At 49.3% G+C, this 17,317-nt stretch overlaps 1 protein-coding gene across 3 annotated transcripts in view; it reads right to left on the reverse strand.

Moving 5' to 3' along the window:
* The window catches only part of LOC139597437 (vascular endothelial growth factor receptor kdr-like), a 128,843-nt gene that overhangs the window by 32,158 nt on the left and 79,368 nt on the right, over nt 1–17,317 (reverse strand). For 2 of the 3 annotated variants that reach the window (XM_071442788.1, XM_071442789.1), the window contains exons 12-18: nt 14,967–15,075; nt 8,238–8,531; nt 6,240–6,386; nt 4,169–4,294; nt 3,974–4,080; nt 2,727–2,862; nt 1,349–1,453 (exon numbers count right to left, since the gene is read on the reverse strand). In XM_071442788.1, coding sequence (XP_071298889.1) covers nt 1,349–1,453; nt 2,727–2,862; nt 3,974–4,080; nt 4,169–4,294; nt 6,240–6,386; nt 8,238–8,531; nt 14,967–15,075 — 1,024 coding nt within the window. The remainder of the gene's footprint in view (nt 1–1,348; nt 1,454–2,726; nt 2,863–3,973; nt 4,081–4,168; nt 4,295–6,239; nt 6,387–8,237; nt 8,532–14,966; nt 15,076–17,317) is intronic. The other variant, XM_071442790.1, reaches the window with a different exon arrangement.

Below are 17,317 nucleotides of genomic sequence, written 5' to 3' on the forward strand. Positions count from 1 at the left end.
AGAATTCCCCATCATCTTTCTCCAAACTGTGTCATAAAGAAGGAACTATTCCAAGATTCCTTCAGCCAGCAGTGTTTGCTGTGTCCATGGGTGGTATCACTCCTGATTTCCCCAGAGCCAGCTCAGAAGTGTTTCAGACAATTCTGCACATTGAATTTTAGCTTCAATCCAGAACAGAGCTGAGCATACTGCATGGAGATGGCAGAAATGCAGGCATCCCCAGAGCCTTTTAAATTCCCTGGATGGATGAACTGACACTAGAGAATCTGCTTTATTCATGAAAGTGATGAATTATGGGCATGTTAGCTGGGGAGGGGCACACCAGAGCAGGAGGCAGCTGCCTCCATGGGGGAGGGAGGCATAAAACGATGGAGAATCTGCCAAATATTGCTGAACATGTGCTGGCAGGGCAGAGCTGACATGAGGATCAGTTGGGAAGCACAGCATGGAAGGGAATGAAACCCCAGAGCTGTCCAGGATAGTATGTTTTGATGGAGATGGGAATATGTCTGGATCAGGGACTTCTAGGGAATTTCAGGGGTCTGGAAATGGGCATGGAACAGAAGATACAACAGCAGGAGAGAAGATGATTGGAAGGAGGAAAATAGAGAGGGGAGACCAGACCTGAAGGAGGTCCAGAGAGGTGACAAATGGGTGTTTTTGTGATTTCAGAGAGATGGGAGTAGCAGAGCACCAGGTGAGGCAGCTGGCAGCAGAAGCCAAGTCCCATGGCAGCAGTCACTGGCTGGTGGCATGGCAGGGGTTAATGGTGTCATGCAGCAGGATGGAGCCTGAGGGCCATGGCAGCATGGGCTGAGCCTCTGGATCCCCCTGAGGAGCAGCCCCCAGCCCTGCCCAAGCAGGCAGCCTGTGGCTGATGGTTCAGTCCTTGCTGTGTGCAAGAACAGGCTCCAGGTTCCCTCCTTCCCTCCTTCCCTCCTTCCCTCCACCCAACAGGAAAGCTGCCCTTCATTTCAATAATTGCAAGCAAGATGTCTCTACTCCCCTGGCACTGTTTTTTTTTCCAGCCTCTTGAACTGTTCTACATCTGGCTAGGCTGGGATGGAAGGCTCAGCTCCAATTTTGGGCTATCTGCTGTAATTACACTCTGTAATCTGTTTCCCTCCTCACCCCACAGAGCTGGAAGCTGCTCTTTTCTTCCTTGAGGAATGCAAGCCTGGGGCAGCAGAGCAGCACGGAGCTGCTGTCATCCTCCCCTTCATCCCCCCAGGATGGCTGATCCCACATGGAGCCCACTCCCTGCAGGGCACAGCCAGCTGGGCACTGTGCCCTCGCTGCCCCCAGCTCCCTGAGCAGCCTGGGGAGGATCTCAGAGGGATTTTTGTACCTTTCAGCATTTTTACGGCAACTGTTTTGCAGGTTGAAGATTTATCAATGCCAAAAGCAGACGCCTCCACCACCTTCCCAAAAGCACCATGACCCAGAGTTTTACCTAGAGAAGCAAGAGTTGAGAGTGAGCCCAGCTGCACCAGCCAGGAGGGGACATGCAACCTCAGCTGTGCAGGAGAACCAGGCACAGTGCACAGACACAGGCACAGCAGCCTCCATCACATCCTGCAGCATATGGATACATCAAGGGTTTATCCATATGGCCTGGATGCAATCCAGCACGGGACAGAACAGAGGAGGGGAATCACTGCACTCACTGAGGGCAGGGCTGCACGGATTGAGGGGACAAACATCACCTGGGGCTGTCCTGGAGCCCAGGGAAGGCAGAGTTTGGGTTAATTGTGGCAGCCTGATCTCTCAGGAATCATGGAGAGAGCCAGCAAGGCACTCAGGGAGCCACAGCACATTAACCCTTCAGTTATTGACACTGATTTGAGGGAAAAGCGGCACTAAATGGGATTTAGGATGATTTGCTTTCTTCTTTTTGTTTATCTTCCCTTTCATTTGGATTTTCCTGCCTGTGTTACCTGGTGTGCTCTGACCCAGGGTCTGGCTCTTTGGTTCTGCCAATTTCTGTGTCCCACCATCATCTCAGATTTTGTGATTTTTTTTCTGTCCTCTCCTCCTTCCATGCTTTCCAGCTGCAGCACCAGGAGCACACAAATACAGGTATTTTCCCTGCACTCCTCAGTGCACACAGATGTTACAGTTTCACTGTACAAACACAGCCAGCTTTTTGCATTTTCTCACTCCATCAGCCAGCGAACTGAGCTGTTCAGTGAAATGTGGCTCATTTTTCCATGAGAGCTTTTTACAGCTCAAAGCCAAGCTCTTATGGTTGATAAGGAAGTGATTATTTGATGAATTGATAGCTTTCTTCAAAAGAAAACTCACTTTCCTTTTTCCTCTATGGGAATGAAATCACACTTTTGGCAGACAGTACCTGGAGGTACCTTTCCTCCCTGTCAAGACTTTGGCTTCCCTTTTCCAAGGAAAAGAAGTGGCAGCTATTTGGACAGAGTCTCCAAATCCCTCATTTCACCCTCCATCAGGCTGACCCTGCCCTCTGTGATCCCAGATCCAAGGGTGGCACTGTGACAGGCTCCTGCTGGGTTATCCAACAGCTTCCCTGGGAAGGATCTAGGACCATCCTTTGACAGCTCCAGTGTCCCTGGGAAGGATCTGGGAAGGATCTGGGATCATCCTTCTACAGCTCCAGTGTCCCTGGGATGGATCTGGGACCATCCTTTGACATCTCCAGTGTCCCTGGGAAGGACCTGGGGCCATCCTCCCCCTGTGTGACCCCCAGCACTCACCCAGGCGCAGCCTGTCCCTGGGGAACTCCCATTTGCTGCTGTCGTAGGGCAGGCGCTCACACTGCTCGTCCAGGGGCATCTCCTCGGGGTCCATGATAATTGACAGGTATCCTGTTTTAATATCTGTGGCATCGGGCTAAAACCAGGGCGGGGAGAGATTATTCAGGGAGATTATTCAGGGGATTTACGCTGCAGTTCCGAAGGGAGGAGCTGTCTGGCAGCCCGGGGACTTCCCTGCCTTGCAGGCACTTTCATTCGGAGCCAGGAATGCATCACTGCAGCTTCCTGCTTCTGTTCTACAGCTGAGACACAAATGTTTGTGTGTGGCTGCTACTCGTGGCTTTTGGGAGGAGGGAAACACAAAATCTACCTGGATTAGCCAAAGGAAATCAATGGTTTTCCATGGGAACTGCAGGAGCTGCACTTCCTCCTGCATATTTTGGCATTGTCACCGTGTTTTGTTCTGCAGTGCTGATTCTCCACAGTTCTCCCACTTCATGGCTGCAATTTATTGCAATTTAAAATTGCTAGAAATTGCTATTTCTGATGCTACTAAAGTGAGAAATTGTGGTTGGGTGGGTTCTGTGAGCAGACTTGAACAGGAGTGAAATGTAAAAGGAAATTCAGTGTTATCCACTGCTCTGTGAAACTGAGGTCAAGGATGAAAATGTGAATTTAATCCCTGTGTTTCCAGGAAGAGGGAAATTTTACTCAAATACTGGAGATCAGCACTGGGACTGCAATTTGGTGAGAGCAGAGCAAGGAGCTGTGCTTGCCTTTCTTTTTGCTGTTTGTTTCAGGAAAGCAGACCTAAATTCCTTGAAACTTTGCTGCAAGTTTACTTTTTGAGTCACAAAAGGAAGGTGAAAAAGAACAAGGAGATCAAATCAGCTCTGTGGTTTGAGCTCATTTCTAGAGCAGACAGCCTGGGATCTTTAATATCTTTTAGAGTCAAGTGCTGAAATCAAGCCCTCATTTTAGAGGATTTAGGGTATTTTTTGTTATTCTCACAAGCCAGTTTGACTCATAGAGAGAGAGGAGCCTGATTTTATGGTTCCACAGAAGTGGCTGGAAACCTCACAGGTGCAAGGGTTCTCTGGAGAAGTCAACACAAAGCAAGGACTGAATTTTACAGGGACATTTCACCCAGGGTTTCTACCACCTGTCCCAAAGATTTGTCCCTAACTCTGCAGTCACCATGAGCTGGGACAGCTGCCAGCCTTTGTGCAGGAGGGGAGCTCTCTCACCTTCCTCAGTTTGCGAATGAAGAGGGTCAGCAGGAGCCAGAAGAGCGTGGCAGCCAGCCCCGTGCACACCAGGATGATCACCTCAATGTTGGATTTCTCCTCAGAACCTGCAGGTGAATGCACAGCCAGGTCAGAAGAGTGTCCAGACTCCCTGAGGGAGCCCTGTGGCACTGTGCATGCCCCAGGCAGGCTCACCCTGGATTCTGATGAAGGCTGATGTGCTGTCCTGGCCCAGCTCGTTGGAGGCCCGGCACTCGTAGAGCCCCTCGTCGTCCTTCTTCACTCTCTCAATCACCAGGGTGTTGTTTTCCATGGAAATTCCTGTTTCAAGGCATTTTGGTTAATGCTGGCACAATAACCTGCCTGCCAAAAATGCTTTTAGGGACAGAGCTGAAGGTGAGCTCCCACCCATGCAGGCTCTGGTGTGAGGACACATTTTAACCCTGTGCTCCTCCTGGTCTGGCAACCTTTCTCTGACTTTTTTTCCTTTTCAACATCTGGATAAATTATTTGGCATCATTTAAACCACAGCAAATGTAGCTGCTGATTTAGAGGGGGTAGAGCCTGGAAATTAATCCAGAAGTTAGCAGAGGGATGCAGGATTGATGTCTGATAGCAGAAAATGGAAAATTGGAAAAATGGGAGCTCAGTGGAATTACTGAAGGCTGTGGGAAGGGATGGGACTTCTAACATAGGGAACATGGAACTCAAGTTAGGCTCTTCTTGGAAAAACAATGATGTGAAGCAATCCTGGATTCACAGGCAGCCAGGTGCAGTGGGAATAGGGAGGTTGCCTAGAAATGACTTATGAGAGGCTTCTCTATGTTTGATTTTCCCAATTTCATTTTTCCTGGTTGGTGGTACTGCACTGAGAGTTCTCCTGTTTCACTGAGGGATGATTGGGGTAGAAATAGGGAAACAGGTCAGGCTTGCAATCCAAAAGGGAAGGACATTTTGAATTTCTGGGTGTTCTGCCCGTGCATCCCGTTGTTGTTAACAAGAGTACTGCACACAACTTGCCATGCGCTGTGCTGAAATATTTACCCTGAGGTGTTTTTTCCAAATATTTTATTTATGTTTCCATTGGTTGGATGAGTTACATGCTTGTCCCTCTAGAATTATTTATAAAATTTCAGTAGCTATAAAGAGTTTCTCTCAGAACATTCTGACCTGAATTATGGATGATCCTAGATTTCCTACCTAGTCCAAGATGCAAAATTAAAGTCACAGGACCAGCTACTGACATGGGATTCTCCATGATTTATGGGAGGACTCAGGCCAGACTCAGCTCTGCACTGGGGCAGCCTCATCTCCAGTGCAGCTTTGAGCACAGAATATAAAACAGCCTTGAAGCCACTGGAGAGCACCCACAGGAGGCCACGAGGAAGGGGAAGGCTCTGGAGGGGTCTCATGAGGAGGGGCTGAGGGCACTTGGTTTGTTCAGCTGGAGGAGGCTGAGGAGAGACCTCAGTGCACTCTGCAACACCCTGCTGAGGGACAGCTCCAATCTCTGCTCCCTGTGACAGGGACAGCACCCAGGGAAGGGCTGGAGCTGGGCCAGGGCAGGGTTAGGTTGGATTTTAGGGAAAGGTTCTTGGCACTGCCCAGGCTCCCCAGGGAATGGGCACAGCCCCGAGGCTGCCAGAGCTCCAGGAGGGGTTGGGCAGCACTGCCAGGGATGCCCAGGGTGGGGTTGTTGGGGGTCTGGGCAGGGACAGGATTGCACTGGAAGATCCTGTGGGTCCCTTCCAGCTCAGCACATCCCAGGATTCTATGGCACAGAGCTGGGAAGGCACCTGGGCTCAGGTGAGGGGCTGCAGGCTCAGGTGAGTCTCCCTGCCCATGGTGGCTCTGTCCCACAGAGCTGAAAGCACATTCCCATCAGTGATAAAGGACATTTCATATGCCATGGGATGCCCTGAACCCCTCTGCCAGGTGACTTTGCTGCACTTTATCATGGCCAGGACAGCTGGGAGCTCAGTCTGTGTTGCCAGACCCAGGTGCACCCTGTGGCTCAGTTTGGTGCCCAAACTCTGGTCCCACACAAGCAGCCTGAGCAGCACTCCCTGATTTCCCAGTGCTATCCCAACGTGTGCTGGTCTGGAGCTTCCTCCCACCTCAGAGTCCAAGCTGGAGAGCCCTGCAGTGCCCTGGCATCCTTGGGTCTGTGTGTGTGTGCCTGAGTCATGGGCACAGCTGTAGGTGCTGTGTGGTGGTGACCCTGCCAGTCCCACATCCCAGACAGCTCTGGGCAGCAGGAGCTCACCTGATGCTGCTGAGATGGGGTAGCCATTCTTCCTCCAGGTGACCTGAGGCTCTGGGGTCCCGCTGACCTTGCACTCCAGCAGGATCTTGCCACTGATGTTGACCTCCAGGTCCGTGAGGTTCTGGATCACGACCGGCGCCGCCTTCGCTGCAGCCACAAAGGGAAAGAGCCCCAGTCAGGTTTGGGGGGCCCTTCCCTCACCTCCCCTTCTTGCATGGCCTCTCTGGGCTGGATGTGGTGAAGGTTTGGTTGATCAATTGATCAAAACTCCCCCCAAAGGTTCTGGGAGGTGTGGGTGAGGTTATTTGGTTTATTTTCACACTGCCTAAGCTTAGGTTTGGCTGCAGCTCCAGCCCCTCATCCTCTGAAGAACAAAGGACAGGGAGTGGGTGGTGCACATGCAGGGTGAAGGCAAAAAAGAGAAATGGGGGAAAAGAGGAAACAGTTCTAGAGGTTTTTTATCCTCCATCAGGAGTGCAGTTTTCTCCTTACTTCAAACCATGGTAACACCCACTTTATGTTCATTTATAAAAGGTGCAGGACAGCAATGAATAAAATCACTAACACAGCATAAAATATACCCCAAACTTGCAGTGAGGACAGAAGATGAGGGGCATTAGAACATAGGAAATGTTTGAATAGGGGAAGGAAAGCTGGTTTGGAGGGACATTTCCATGTGTGCTCTCCACAAGAGTTGTCTGACACGTGCCAGACAGATGACAGACCCCAGTCATCCTCACAAGAACGTGATCCTGATTCCAGCTCTCCATGGGTGTATTCACAGTCTAGCTGTGTTTTTCCCATAGCTGTGCTGTGTAGGTGTGTGTGTAGGTGGCAATCTGACTGACTGAATAAAAATATCTGCCAGGGGAGAGGAAAGGGAAGTGCCTGAATGCAGAGAGCAGAGCAAGGCCAGTGCCTCACTGCAGGTGATGCTCACAGGTGGCCCTGGTGCTGTGGGGACCACCAGACCATTATCACAGCCCAACAGCTGAGTGAGACTCCTTCCCTTCCTCTCTGCCTCAGACAAAGGGGGATGTCTGTGTGTATGTGGAAATAAATCACCTCCCAGTCTAGAACCAGAGGATCTGTGTGAGGAGGGAAGGGGCTGGGAGGCTGCACAGGGCATGTGCCATTCACTCCAAGGCTGAGGGCAGCACTGGGCTGTGCTGAGGGACTCTGCAGTGCCTCCTGAGCCACAGGAGCCAGTCTGAAAATCCCTGGCTGGTTCAGCTTCTGAAGCACTCTGACTCCTGCTCCCTGACTTGCTGCTGCATGTCTCAGTTCTGCTCCAGTTCTGTGCTTTTGTTTTCTTCACCATTGGAAGGTAGTTAATAAATCTATCCATTCCCCATACCAGCAGCCCTTTGTCTTCTGAGGAGGCTTAGAGATGATCACCCACCTTCTTCACTCTGGAGCAGAAGAAACTTCACTAATTTTCAGTGACTTCCTACTGGCAGAAGTGTCCTGCCCTTTGTGTTCCCACAGCCAACAGAACCAGGCTGGAGGATCTCAGTGAAATGAAAAGATTTGTGGGCTTGGGTGTAAGTAAGAAAATAATTGTTGTAACAAAGTGCATCCCTCTCACCCAGAATAAATGGCACATGTCACTTGATTTTACACTTTCCCAGGGACATTTGGGATCTGCTGAGTCCAAATCTATTCAGGTATCTCATCCTGGCAGCTGAGAGTGGGTACCAAAGTCATACAGATCTGGGGTGAGCATCCCAAGCTACAGCTGTGCTATCAGTAAATGGTGGGTGATGCTTTTTGTCCTCAGCCAACTCTAAATCTGCACCCAGCATGGAGCTGGGAAGAGAAATGCTGCTGAAATCACCTTAATGTGATCTCAAATATTTTACCCAAAGCCAGCAGTGGCTGGGTGAGTGTTCTCCATGCCAGGCTGTCAATCCACACAGAGTAAATGACAGAAGCAAAGCAGAGCAGGACAGGGTGTGTGTTAGGACACGTCCCAGTGCCACTGTCCCCTGCACATACCTCTGACCAGGAGCTGGCTGTGCTGCTCCAGCGTGTCCGTGCTGTTCTGCTCGTTCTGGGCTCGGCACTTGTAGAGGCCACTCTGCTCCCTCGTGACGTTGGCAATGAGCAGGGTCAAGGAGATGGAATATTTGTCCATTTTCCTGACCACAGAGCGGCTGGGAGCTGCCTCTGAGGAGGGGTAGTACCAGGCCAGGTGGGTGTAGATGTACTTGGAGGCCCGGCAGGTCAGCTGGACGTCATTGCCCACGATGGCTGTGACTTGGGAGGGTGTTTGCAACCCAGAGGGCACATCTAGGAGGAAGGGAAAACATGTCAGGAATCAAATCCCAGCTGAGATAATCTTTGGCTGCCTGGCTGCTATTTGGGGGTCAAGTTTCTAGCAGCAATGGAAGAAGCCAGGTTTAATGAGGCACAGAATTCCCAGAATGACCAGGTTGGAAGAGACCTTCAAGACCATTGAGTCCAGCCCAGCCCCAACAGCTCAGCCAAACCCTGGCACCCAGTGCCACATCCAGGCTTTGTTAAACACACCCAGGGATGGGGACTCCACCACCTCCCCGGGCAGCCATTCCAGAACTTTCTTACCCTTTCTGTAAAAAACTTTTCCTAACATCCAACCTGTATTTCTTTGGTGCAGTCCTTGAAACTGTCAGTTCCTGGAGAAAGAGCCCAGCCCCACCTGAGCACAGGCACCTTTCAGGGAGTTGTAGAAAGTGCTAAGGTCATCCCTGAGTCTCCTTTTCTCCAGGATAAACAACCCCATCTCCCTCAGTCATGGAAATGTGGAAACAGGCACTGGAGCTGGGAATTAGGGAAGTGAAAGTTCCTCTCACTGCCCTGTGCTAGTCCAGCCCTCAGCATTCTAAAGTAATGAATTGAAAGCTTATAAATAGAAGGAGTTAATGGACTGAGAGACTTTAATCAGGAGCTGTTTCTATCCAAGTAGATTAATGTGAGCTCTTCCCTCTCCACAATCAGGGCTGGAAAGCATTAATTGCAGAGGAATAAAGAAACCCATTCCCATCCCCTCAGGAGCAACACCTTCTTCCCCACTGAACAGACTCCTCAATTCTCTCTTATTCCAACTGTGCCAATATTTATTTCCATCACATGTGAATGCTGGATATTTACTTGATCACTGATGGATTAACTGATCTAATGATGTCTAAATCCTTGAGGCCTTATATTTAGCAGAGAGGTATTCTGAGTCATGACTCTGACCAAGCCATGAGTGAGCTGTTTCTTGGTATATTTTTAGTAACTTTTCACTCCAGAAAAATAGTTTTAAAAAAATCAATTTTCCTGAAGTGGCAAACTGAATCCATCTGAAAACAAGAACAACTGAGTGGAAGGCCAGAGCCTGCCCTGCAGTAGCTGCCAGAGACCTGCAAGTAAATTGGGGCTGGAGGATACTTTATTGCCTTGGGAATTTGTTAATTTTAGGGCTCTATCCACCTGAATGAAAGTTCATGGATTCCCACAGTGATCTGGAATTATTCTGCTGTCTGCTAGGTCAGGATTTTCAAGCAACTGAGACTTGTGAGGAACCTCTTATCAATGTTACCAGGGATGGGGCCCTTGGGAGGGCTCACTCTGGGTCACCTTCTGAACAGGAACAGCTTTGCCCTAAATCTGAGAGATGATTCAGTGCCAAGCTGTTGGTGAGATGCTTCCTGAAGCCAGGATGAGCTGGTGGGACTCAGAGAGGGCCAGGAGTGAAGCAGAACAAGTGTGCACTGCATTTGCCATCTGCAAATTCCACCTGGAATCTGGCCAGGGGCTCCCACTGCAGAAAGATCTGCAGAAGCTGCAGCTGAGCAGAAACAGTGAGGCTGCTGAAATAACCAATCTGCCTTATAATAAAGCACACATTCTATAAAATACAGAGCCCTGGAGGAGCTTTCAGATATGATTAAAAAGTCTCTCTTCTTCCCAAGTCATCTGGAGTAGAACCCATGAGCTTTTGCTTCATGGTTTTTAAAGACTGGCACCAGAAATATTTCACAAAAGATCCAAAAAGAGAAGAGACCCCCTCAGGCCACAGCTGTGGAAATTGTTATTTTGCTCTTCTTTCCTTGTGCTGGAGTTGCAGTTTGCTCTCTGCAGGGTGTTGTTAGGCTCAGTTGCTCTCTCTTGGTGCCAGCTGTGTGCTCAGGCTGCCTGGTGTGACACTGCTCCCTCCTGATGTCCTGTGCTCCCAACATGTCCAAATCCTCTTATTGGCATGGGAGGAATGTCTGAGGCCACCCAGGGCTCTCCAGAAGGGCAAACTGAGAGCCAGTGAGACACTGGGCTGTGGCATGAGCAGCATTTCACATCTCCTGAATCTCTCCAGCCACAACATGGAACAAGTGCAGCATCCCTTGGAATGAGCCTGCCTTGGGCATGGCACAGCTTGGGCTGCAGCATTTTGGTGCAAATTCCCAATAAATGGGATGTGTCCATTCCCAAGCCCTGGGTTTTGAAGGATGCTCCATAGTTTTGCTTTGTTGCTGGACTTGAAAGTTGCCAGGGTTTTTTTTTTTTCTACCAACTTAACATTCTGGGAGCAGAGGCCTGGCTTGTTTTTCTTATCATTCCTTCTCCTGACATTTTTTATTTAGCATTTTGAATATTTTTAGCTGGAACCTGTGCTATTCTCTCCCATCTTGTTTGCCTTTCAAGCAGCTCTTTCAGCTCCAATAGAATATTCATTAATTTTCATTGCAGTGGAAGGAAAAAGAGAGGAAAAAAGAAGTTGCTGTGCTCTATCTTTTCATGCTCTCCTCTCTCTTTTCTCCTCCTACCTGGATTATCAGGGGAGTGAGTGCAGCTTGGAGAGCACATTTCAAGTCAGTTCATCTCTCAGCCAGCTTTGCTTACATAATCCTGAACCTGAGCAGTGATTAACTTCCTTTCTCTGAACAGATACTGTGTTTTAGAAGGCTCCTAATAAGTTGGCTGAAAGAATGCACCACAGGGCCTTTTCCCTTTTATCTGCAGTCACCAAACATTTGTCTCAGGTGTTGGGTTACAGCATAGTAGCCGCGAATTTCCCTCTCCACCGTGTGCGATTCCGTGGCAAAAGAGGGAAAGGAGCCATTGGGGGGAGGTAAAAAGGCAGCATAAATCAAAGGCAAGGCTGGCTCCATTTGTATTTACAAGGAATTAATTGTTTTTAATTTCCTGTGCTTTGCACAATAATCTGTGTAATTCAAAACTCCTGCTCTTACCCAAATTCCAGCGCTGGGCCTGGCAGGGGGGTTGCACCAGGAACAGGGATGGAGGGAAGGGGAGCCCCTCTACCTGGAGCAGTGGTGCTTGTCAGGAATCCTGTCAACACCTCGGGAATGAGCACTTTGGAGTGGCACAAACTCCTAGAACAGCCCAGCTCATCCATTGTTCTGCTATCTGAGAGCAGATTTTTATCTCCTGCTGGAAATGCAATATTTTCTTTCGGGCAGAAATCTTTAACTCCATTTTTCTCAGTTGTTTTGGCAATCAGATAAACCCTTGAAAAAAGGGCTATGGTTATTATTTGTTATTCTTATCATAATTCATTTCTATTCCCAGAACATTCTGAGTTTTCAGATGGGTGGGATCCCACTTTGCTGAATGTAGTGCAGTCAGACAAAGGCTGGAATTTGATTTACTCTGGACCTGCTGCTCTGTGGAGCTGCCCTTTCCAAGGTGCAGAGCAGAGATTAGACATTAAATGACATTAAATGACATTAAATGACACTTGTCCATGGCAGAGAATCCCTGCAGGAGACACCAGGGCAGCTTTTCCCTGCACTGGGGAGTTTGCAGCCTGCTTGGAATGTCCTTTGGAGCTGGACAATGACATCTCTGAGCATCTGGTGGCTCACCCAAGGCTTAAATGGGAACTCTGGAGTCAGAGCAGGGGTGGGAAAGGCAGGCAGGGGTCAGATCTTGATTGGATTGACACAAAACAAAACTCCTGGAGTAGGAGTTGGGCCAGGACATGATGGATTTATGCCTTTAGGAGAGACTGCAGAGGGACAGTGACAGCCAGGAGGGGCTGCCACTGCATCGTGAGACTTCTCATCACTCTGGACCCCTTATAAGGTTTGGATTCTGAGTGATCTCCAAACCCTGCTGACCCCTCATGAAATGAACTCTGCTGGCAGAGAAATGATTTAAAAATAGAGCCCAGTGCTAATTCTGGTGTCCGTGGGAGTTTTTGTGGGGGTTCTGCAGTGGAAGAACAAAATGGTTGCTGACAATTATTCCACAGGGATAAATTAATTTTTCTGAAATTAAAGTGGTGGTGGTGGTGAAAACATCAGACTGAAGTGAGCACATCCCCAGAAAGCAGCCTGGACAACACCTGAGGAAATGTCCCTGGAACATTTTGCCATGTCCTGGGAAAGGATCTCAACCCTGCCCCAGTGGAACAGGGATTTGAGGGAGTTCAGCCTCTGTGTGACCCTCAGATTTCTTACCAGGAAGAAGTGAGTTAAGCCCAGCTCAGCCAGAAGGTCTGAAAGCAGCTCAGGGAGCAGCAGCTCATTTGTTGGTAGGAGATAATGGGAGAGCAGGTCTTTAAAATCAGCAAATTGCTGAATGAACTGAGGGGTGCCACACTTGGAGCTGCTTTGCAGAGATCTGTGACATGCTACAAACATTTCCCAGATGCCCCAAAGCCCCACATGTTGCTCATGTGCTCTCAAGCTCTACCCCAGCCTTCAGCTCAGCCCTGAGGTTTGACCTGCACAGAATGAACCCCTCAACCCCATAAAGTGACCAACTCAGAGCTTTGTGCTGTTGGGCCTCCTCTGCCTGGAACCTCTCAGGCCATCCCTGGATGTCCCTCAACACTGAGACAGGAGAAGACTCCTGGGCAGAGTAAGCTGGAGCTGCTCCAGCTGTTCCAGGTGTGAGGATGACCTGCAGAGCTCTCCCCACAGCCTGGCCCTGCTGCAGCAGCACTCAGAGGGAGCCCACAGCAGGCACTGCTGCTGCTCACTGCTGCAGCATGACCTAGTTTAGCACCAGGACAGCCACATTTAGAAAGTTTTCATTCCTTTCTAATCCATAAACACCACTATTTTTAAATACAGCACTTCCAAAAGCCAGTCATGCTTGGTCAGCATTTGCCTCTTCCCCAGAATGGTGCAGACTCCCAGTTTTCCTTCCCAGGCTGGAACACATCTGCCTGGCCATTCACCTCCTGCTCTGCTTGGGTGAATGGAGACATTCCCACCATAACCACTGTCAGTAATTTCACCCAGTGATTCATTTCCTTCATCATTCAAACTGCATGATTAAACCACTTGTGTCTCAAAACATCACTAGTTGGATTTTCAAATAAAAAATTTGAAATATTACCTCACCGTGGGTGGAAAAAAACCCCCCCTACATAACTTCATAATTAAAATAAACCAGAGTTGTGCAAGGTGCATGGGATGATCTAACCCTTTGGATCTGACCTTATGCTCCTGGCTTATTTCTTTGGGTTTAGTCACCAAGTGTGGCAGTTCTGTGTTCAGTTGGATAACCCACCCAGACATAGCAGCTGGCAGAATTCCCAGCAGGACACTCAACACTTGGAAGGGGTGAGGTGGAAAATTAATAGCTGGTCTTCAGCCTGCCTTGGACATCTTGGGGATCTCTTATACCTGAGCTGTGTCTCCCAAAAATGCACCTTGAAGGGCATTTCCCTGAGTAAATGAGAGTTGGGACTTTGGGAAATATCTTTTGGAGGCTGAAAGCCTCTCCTGTCTCCTGTCACCTCTAATGGAGATGAAACCTTTGCCCTCCATGGCTCCTGCTTCATTATTGTTGGATGGCATTTTTCTCTTGGCACATTGTGTAACACCAATGGGAACAGTGTTTGGTGAGTCCTTTTTTGGCTGGAAGGATTTGAAAGGTGCTGGATTCCTTTGGAGCAATGGAGTCAAACAAGCCAGGAGGGAGGAGAGGCACAGGAGTGCAGATCCCTGCCACGAGCGAGCTCTGCCCTCCCAACTTGTTCATGGGCAAAGACCCAAGCAGTGAGAATCAGACATTTACTTTCCAGGACATTTCTGCACTCTTTGTTCTAAAAATCGATATTTTGATGCAAATCCTGGCAGCCAGCATCCACTCATCCAGAAAGTGAGCACAGAAACGTTTCAGTTTGTTCTGGGTGAGCACTTGAATGAGACTGTCCTTAGACTCTCCTCTCTTTTTGAGCTGCCATCTCTCCTGAAAGCATGATGTAGATGTTGATCTCACTCCTAAAGAATCCCTGTGCTGAAAGGTTAAGTGGATATTTGTTTGGATCTGTGTTCTTTGGAGAACCTCCTCCTTGCACAAAGGGCACTGCAGAGGTGTCACAGTGCCACCAGCCTGGACTGGGCTGCATCCTGGCCTCGCTCACCTTTGTGTGCCTGCTGATTTCCTTGGGGACCAACCTTTCTCCTGGCTCAGGGAGAGGCTCCAGGCCTCTGCAACACCACAAAAGCTTCAGCTTTGCCAGAGGTTTCCTAAGGACAGCTCTCAAATGTCACCAGTGCTGCTTTAAGGCACAGAGAGGGACTTGGGGCTGCAGCTGCAGCTGCAAAGGGCAAAGAGCCTTTGGGGATGGACATGTCCAACCTGCCTTGGGTGGGGTGAGGAGCCTGGGAATGCTCCAAAAAAACAACACACAGGGATGGCCAGGAGTCTGAAGCAGCGCTCAGCAGGCTCCCAGGGAAGTCAGAGCAGCAGCAGCAGTGCCTGTGGGGAGGTGTTGGTGCTCACCTGACACGTAGAAGGCGATGCTCCGCTCCTCCTCGCCCACCTTGTTGGCAGCCACGCAGTAATAGATCCCTGAGGCACTGCTGTCCTCCATGCTGAGGGTGCTCACAATCTGCCCACAAAGAGAACACAGGGAATGGCTCTGAGGGTGTGTGAGGGTAGAAAAGCTGTTAAGAAAGTTGTTTCTAGTTAATAACGGGTGAAAGTCCCCGACAAGTGCTGCTACTTGGTTTTTGTCTCTTGTCATCTCAGCCCAGCTAATTCTCTTCCCTCCTCATTCCTAAACCTTCCCCTTCCTTTTCCCCCCTGTCTTACCCATGAAAAACAGGGACCTGCCAAGGTCTTTGTGTGACAGCATCAAGGAAAAAACTGAAGGGAAGGGCTTGGAGGATCCATCCAAACACAGTCCCACAACCACCAACTATTCCCTGTGCTGCTTTTCAGCTGTGGGTTCTGTGGGGTATGCCCACATTTGCATGGGAAGCAGGTAATTCCTATGGATGTGGTACAAAGAGTATTGCAGCCTTTTGCTTTTCCCCTCAGAGAAGGGAGGGAATGATGTGGCCCCTTCATGCTGGGAGCCCCTTGAGTCCAAACCCCTTCCCTGGAGCTGCACAGGACTGGTTCAGTGAGGAAGGGAGCCCTGGAGAAGCTGCCAGTGCTGTAACACTGAGCAAATGCAGACAGGGAGGAGCATGGGGAAGGAAGGAGCATTGTCCTGAGCTTCACCACATCAGAAAAGGAGGGGGTTCTGTTATTTCTGGGACTGAGCTCAAACATGTCCTTAAGAACCTGTGCCCCTTATACCTCCCAAGGCCCAGGCATGTGGCACTGCCCTGTCCCTGTCAGTGCAGCCTCTCAGGATCATACAGGAACATCCACAGACCAAGCCTTTAATTATTCCTTGTATTCCTTTGGAGTGTGAGCAGGAAAACAGGGCCTGAGCCACCAAGACAGAGATGTTCTTGCAGGATTCCTCTGCTTCCCCTGCAGCCATTCACCTGAGGAGCTCTGAGCCCTCACATTTGGAACAAATATCACTTTCTTTGCCATCCTCTCTAAGGCCTTTGAGAATCAAAACTTATAACACCCTCTGGCCCTTTGTCCTTATCTCCAGAGAGCTCTTTGAAGTGCACAGAAGCATCTCTGGACTTTCTTTTTAATATCCTAAACTAAACTTGCACAAGACATTCCTTTACCCCTCCTAAAGCTGCCCTATGAGTGTGTCTAGAGCTGTGTGGGATGAATTTTCTGAGTTATTTAAGATTTGCTGAGATCTGGCACTTTAAATCCTGCAGGGAAATGAGTTCCAAAGGTTTTGATCCCATGTGCATTTGCCATTCTGATGGTGAGCATTTGCAGTAGAATAAGGGCTAAGTGGAAAAGTCTTTACTTTTCATGGTAAGAATGGGGAACCCCCAAATTTAGGGGTGAAAAAGGAGAGCATCAAACCCAACTCCCTCTGGTGTCCAGCACAGAAGGAGCTGTGCAGTCCTGAGTGATTTCTGCTGTGAAAAGAGCTCTGCCTTGGCTATAAAACCATAAGAGCAGCCTGCTCCTCCTCCTGCTGCTGCTCCTGGAGCAGTGGCCCAGGGCCATGGGCTGGGAAGGAGCACATGCAGAGCCCTGAGCAGCACTCTGGAATTCCTGCTGAATCAGGACCAGCATCTTCCTCCTCATGGCTGCTGGAGCTGAGCATTTCATGTTTGGGAAGAGCACAAGGCAATGTAAATGTACGTGCTGAGGGCAGGAGGGGGTACATTTGGACAGCTTTTTAACAGCTATTAGTCTTCCCAAGTGACAGCTCTAGCTGGGAAGTGGAGGATAACACTGCAGAGCCAGGCAAAATCATAAAATATCCATTTTGGGACATGTCCAAAGTGTTAGGGGTGACACTGTGGCTCTTCTAAACACTGATGCAATGCCTCAAGCTGCTTGGTGGCCCAGAGGTAAATGCTCATGAGCACACACACAGACAGATGCTGATATCTCCAACTCCATAACTCAGGAAAAGTCTGGCAGGACAGTGGGAAAACAGAAAAAAAGAAAAAAAAAAAAGAGCAAATAGCTATCCTGAGACCTCATTGGAGCTAATCTCAGTTGTGTCTAGATATGAAGGTGAAAAAGATGGTAAATGACAGTGGGAAACAATCTGGGGACAAATTCTTGGGGGAACAAAACTACTGAGGAATAGAGGAAAAAAAACCCAAACAAACCAAACTATTGAGGAATAGAGAGAAAGTAATTTTCTTATTTGGATGCTCTGGTCATTGTTGTGCACTTGGATCCCAAATCCTTACACACCTGGGCACCAGAGATCAGGGACTTCCCTGCCTGGGCCCACAACTGGCACC

This window comes from Agelaius tricolor, unplaced genomic scaffold, assembly GCF_023055355.1.
Source record: "Agelaius tricolor isolate 1412-34295 unplaced genomic scaffold, bAgeTri1.0.p SCAF_17, whole genome shotgun sequence".
Lineage (NCBI taxonomy): Eukaryota > Metazoa > Chordata > Aves > Passeriformes > Icteridae > Agelaius > Agelaius tricolor.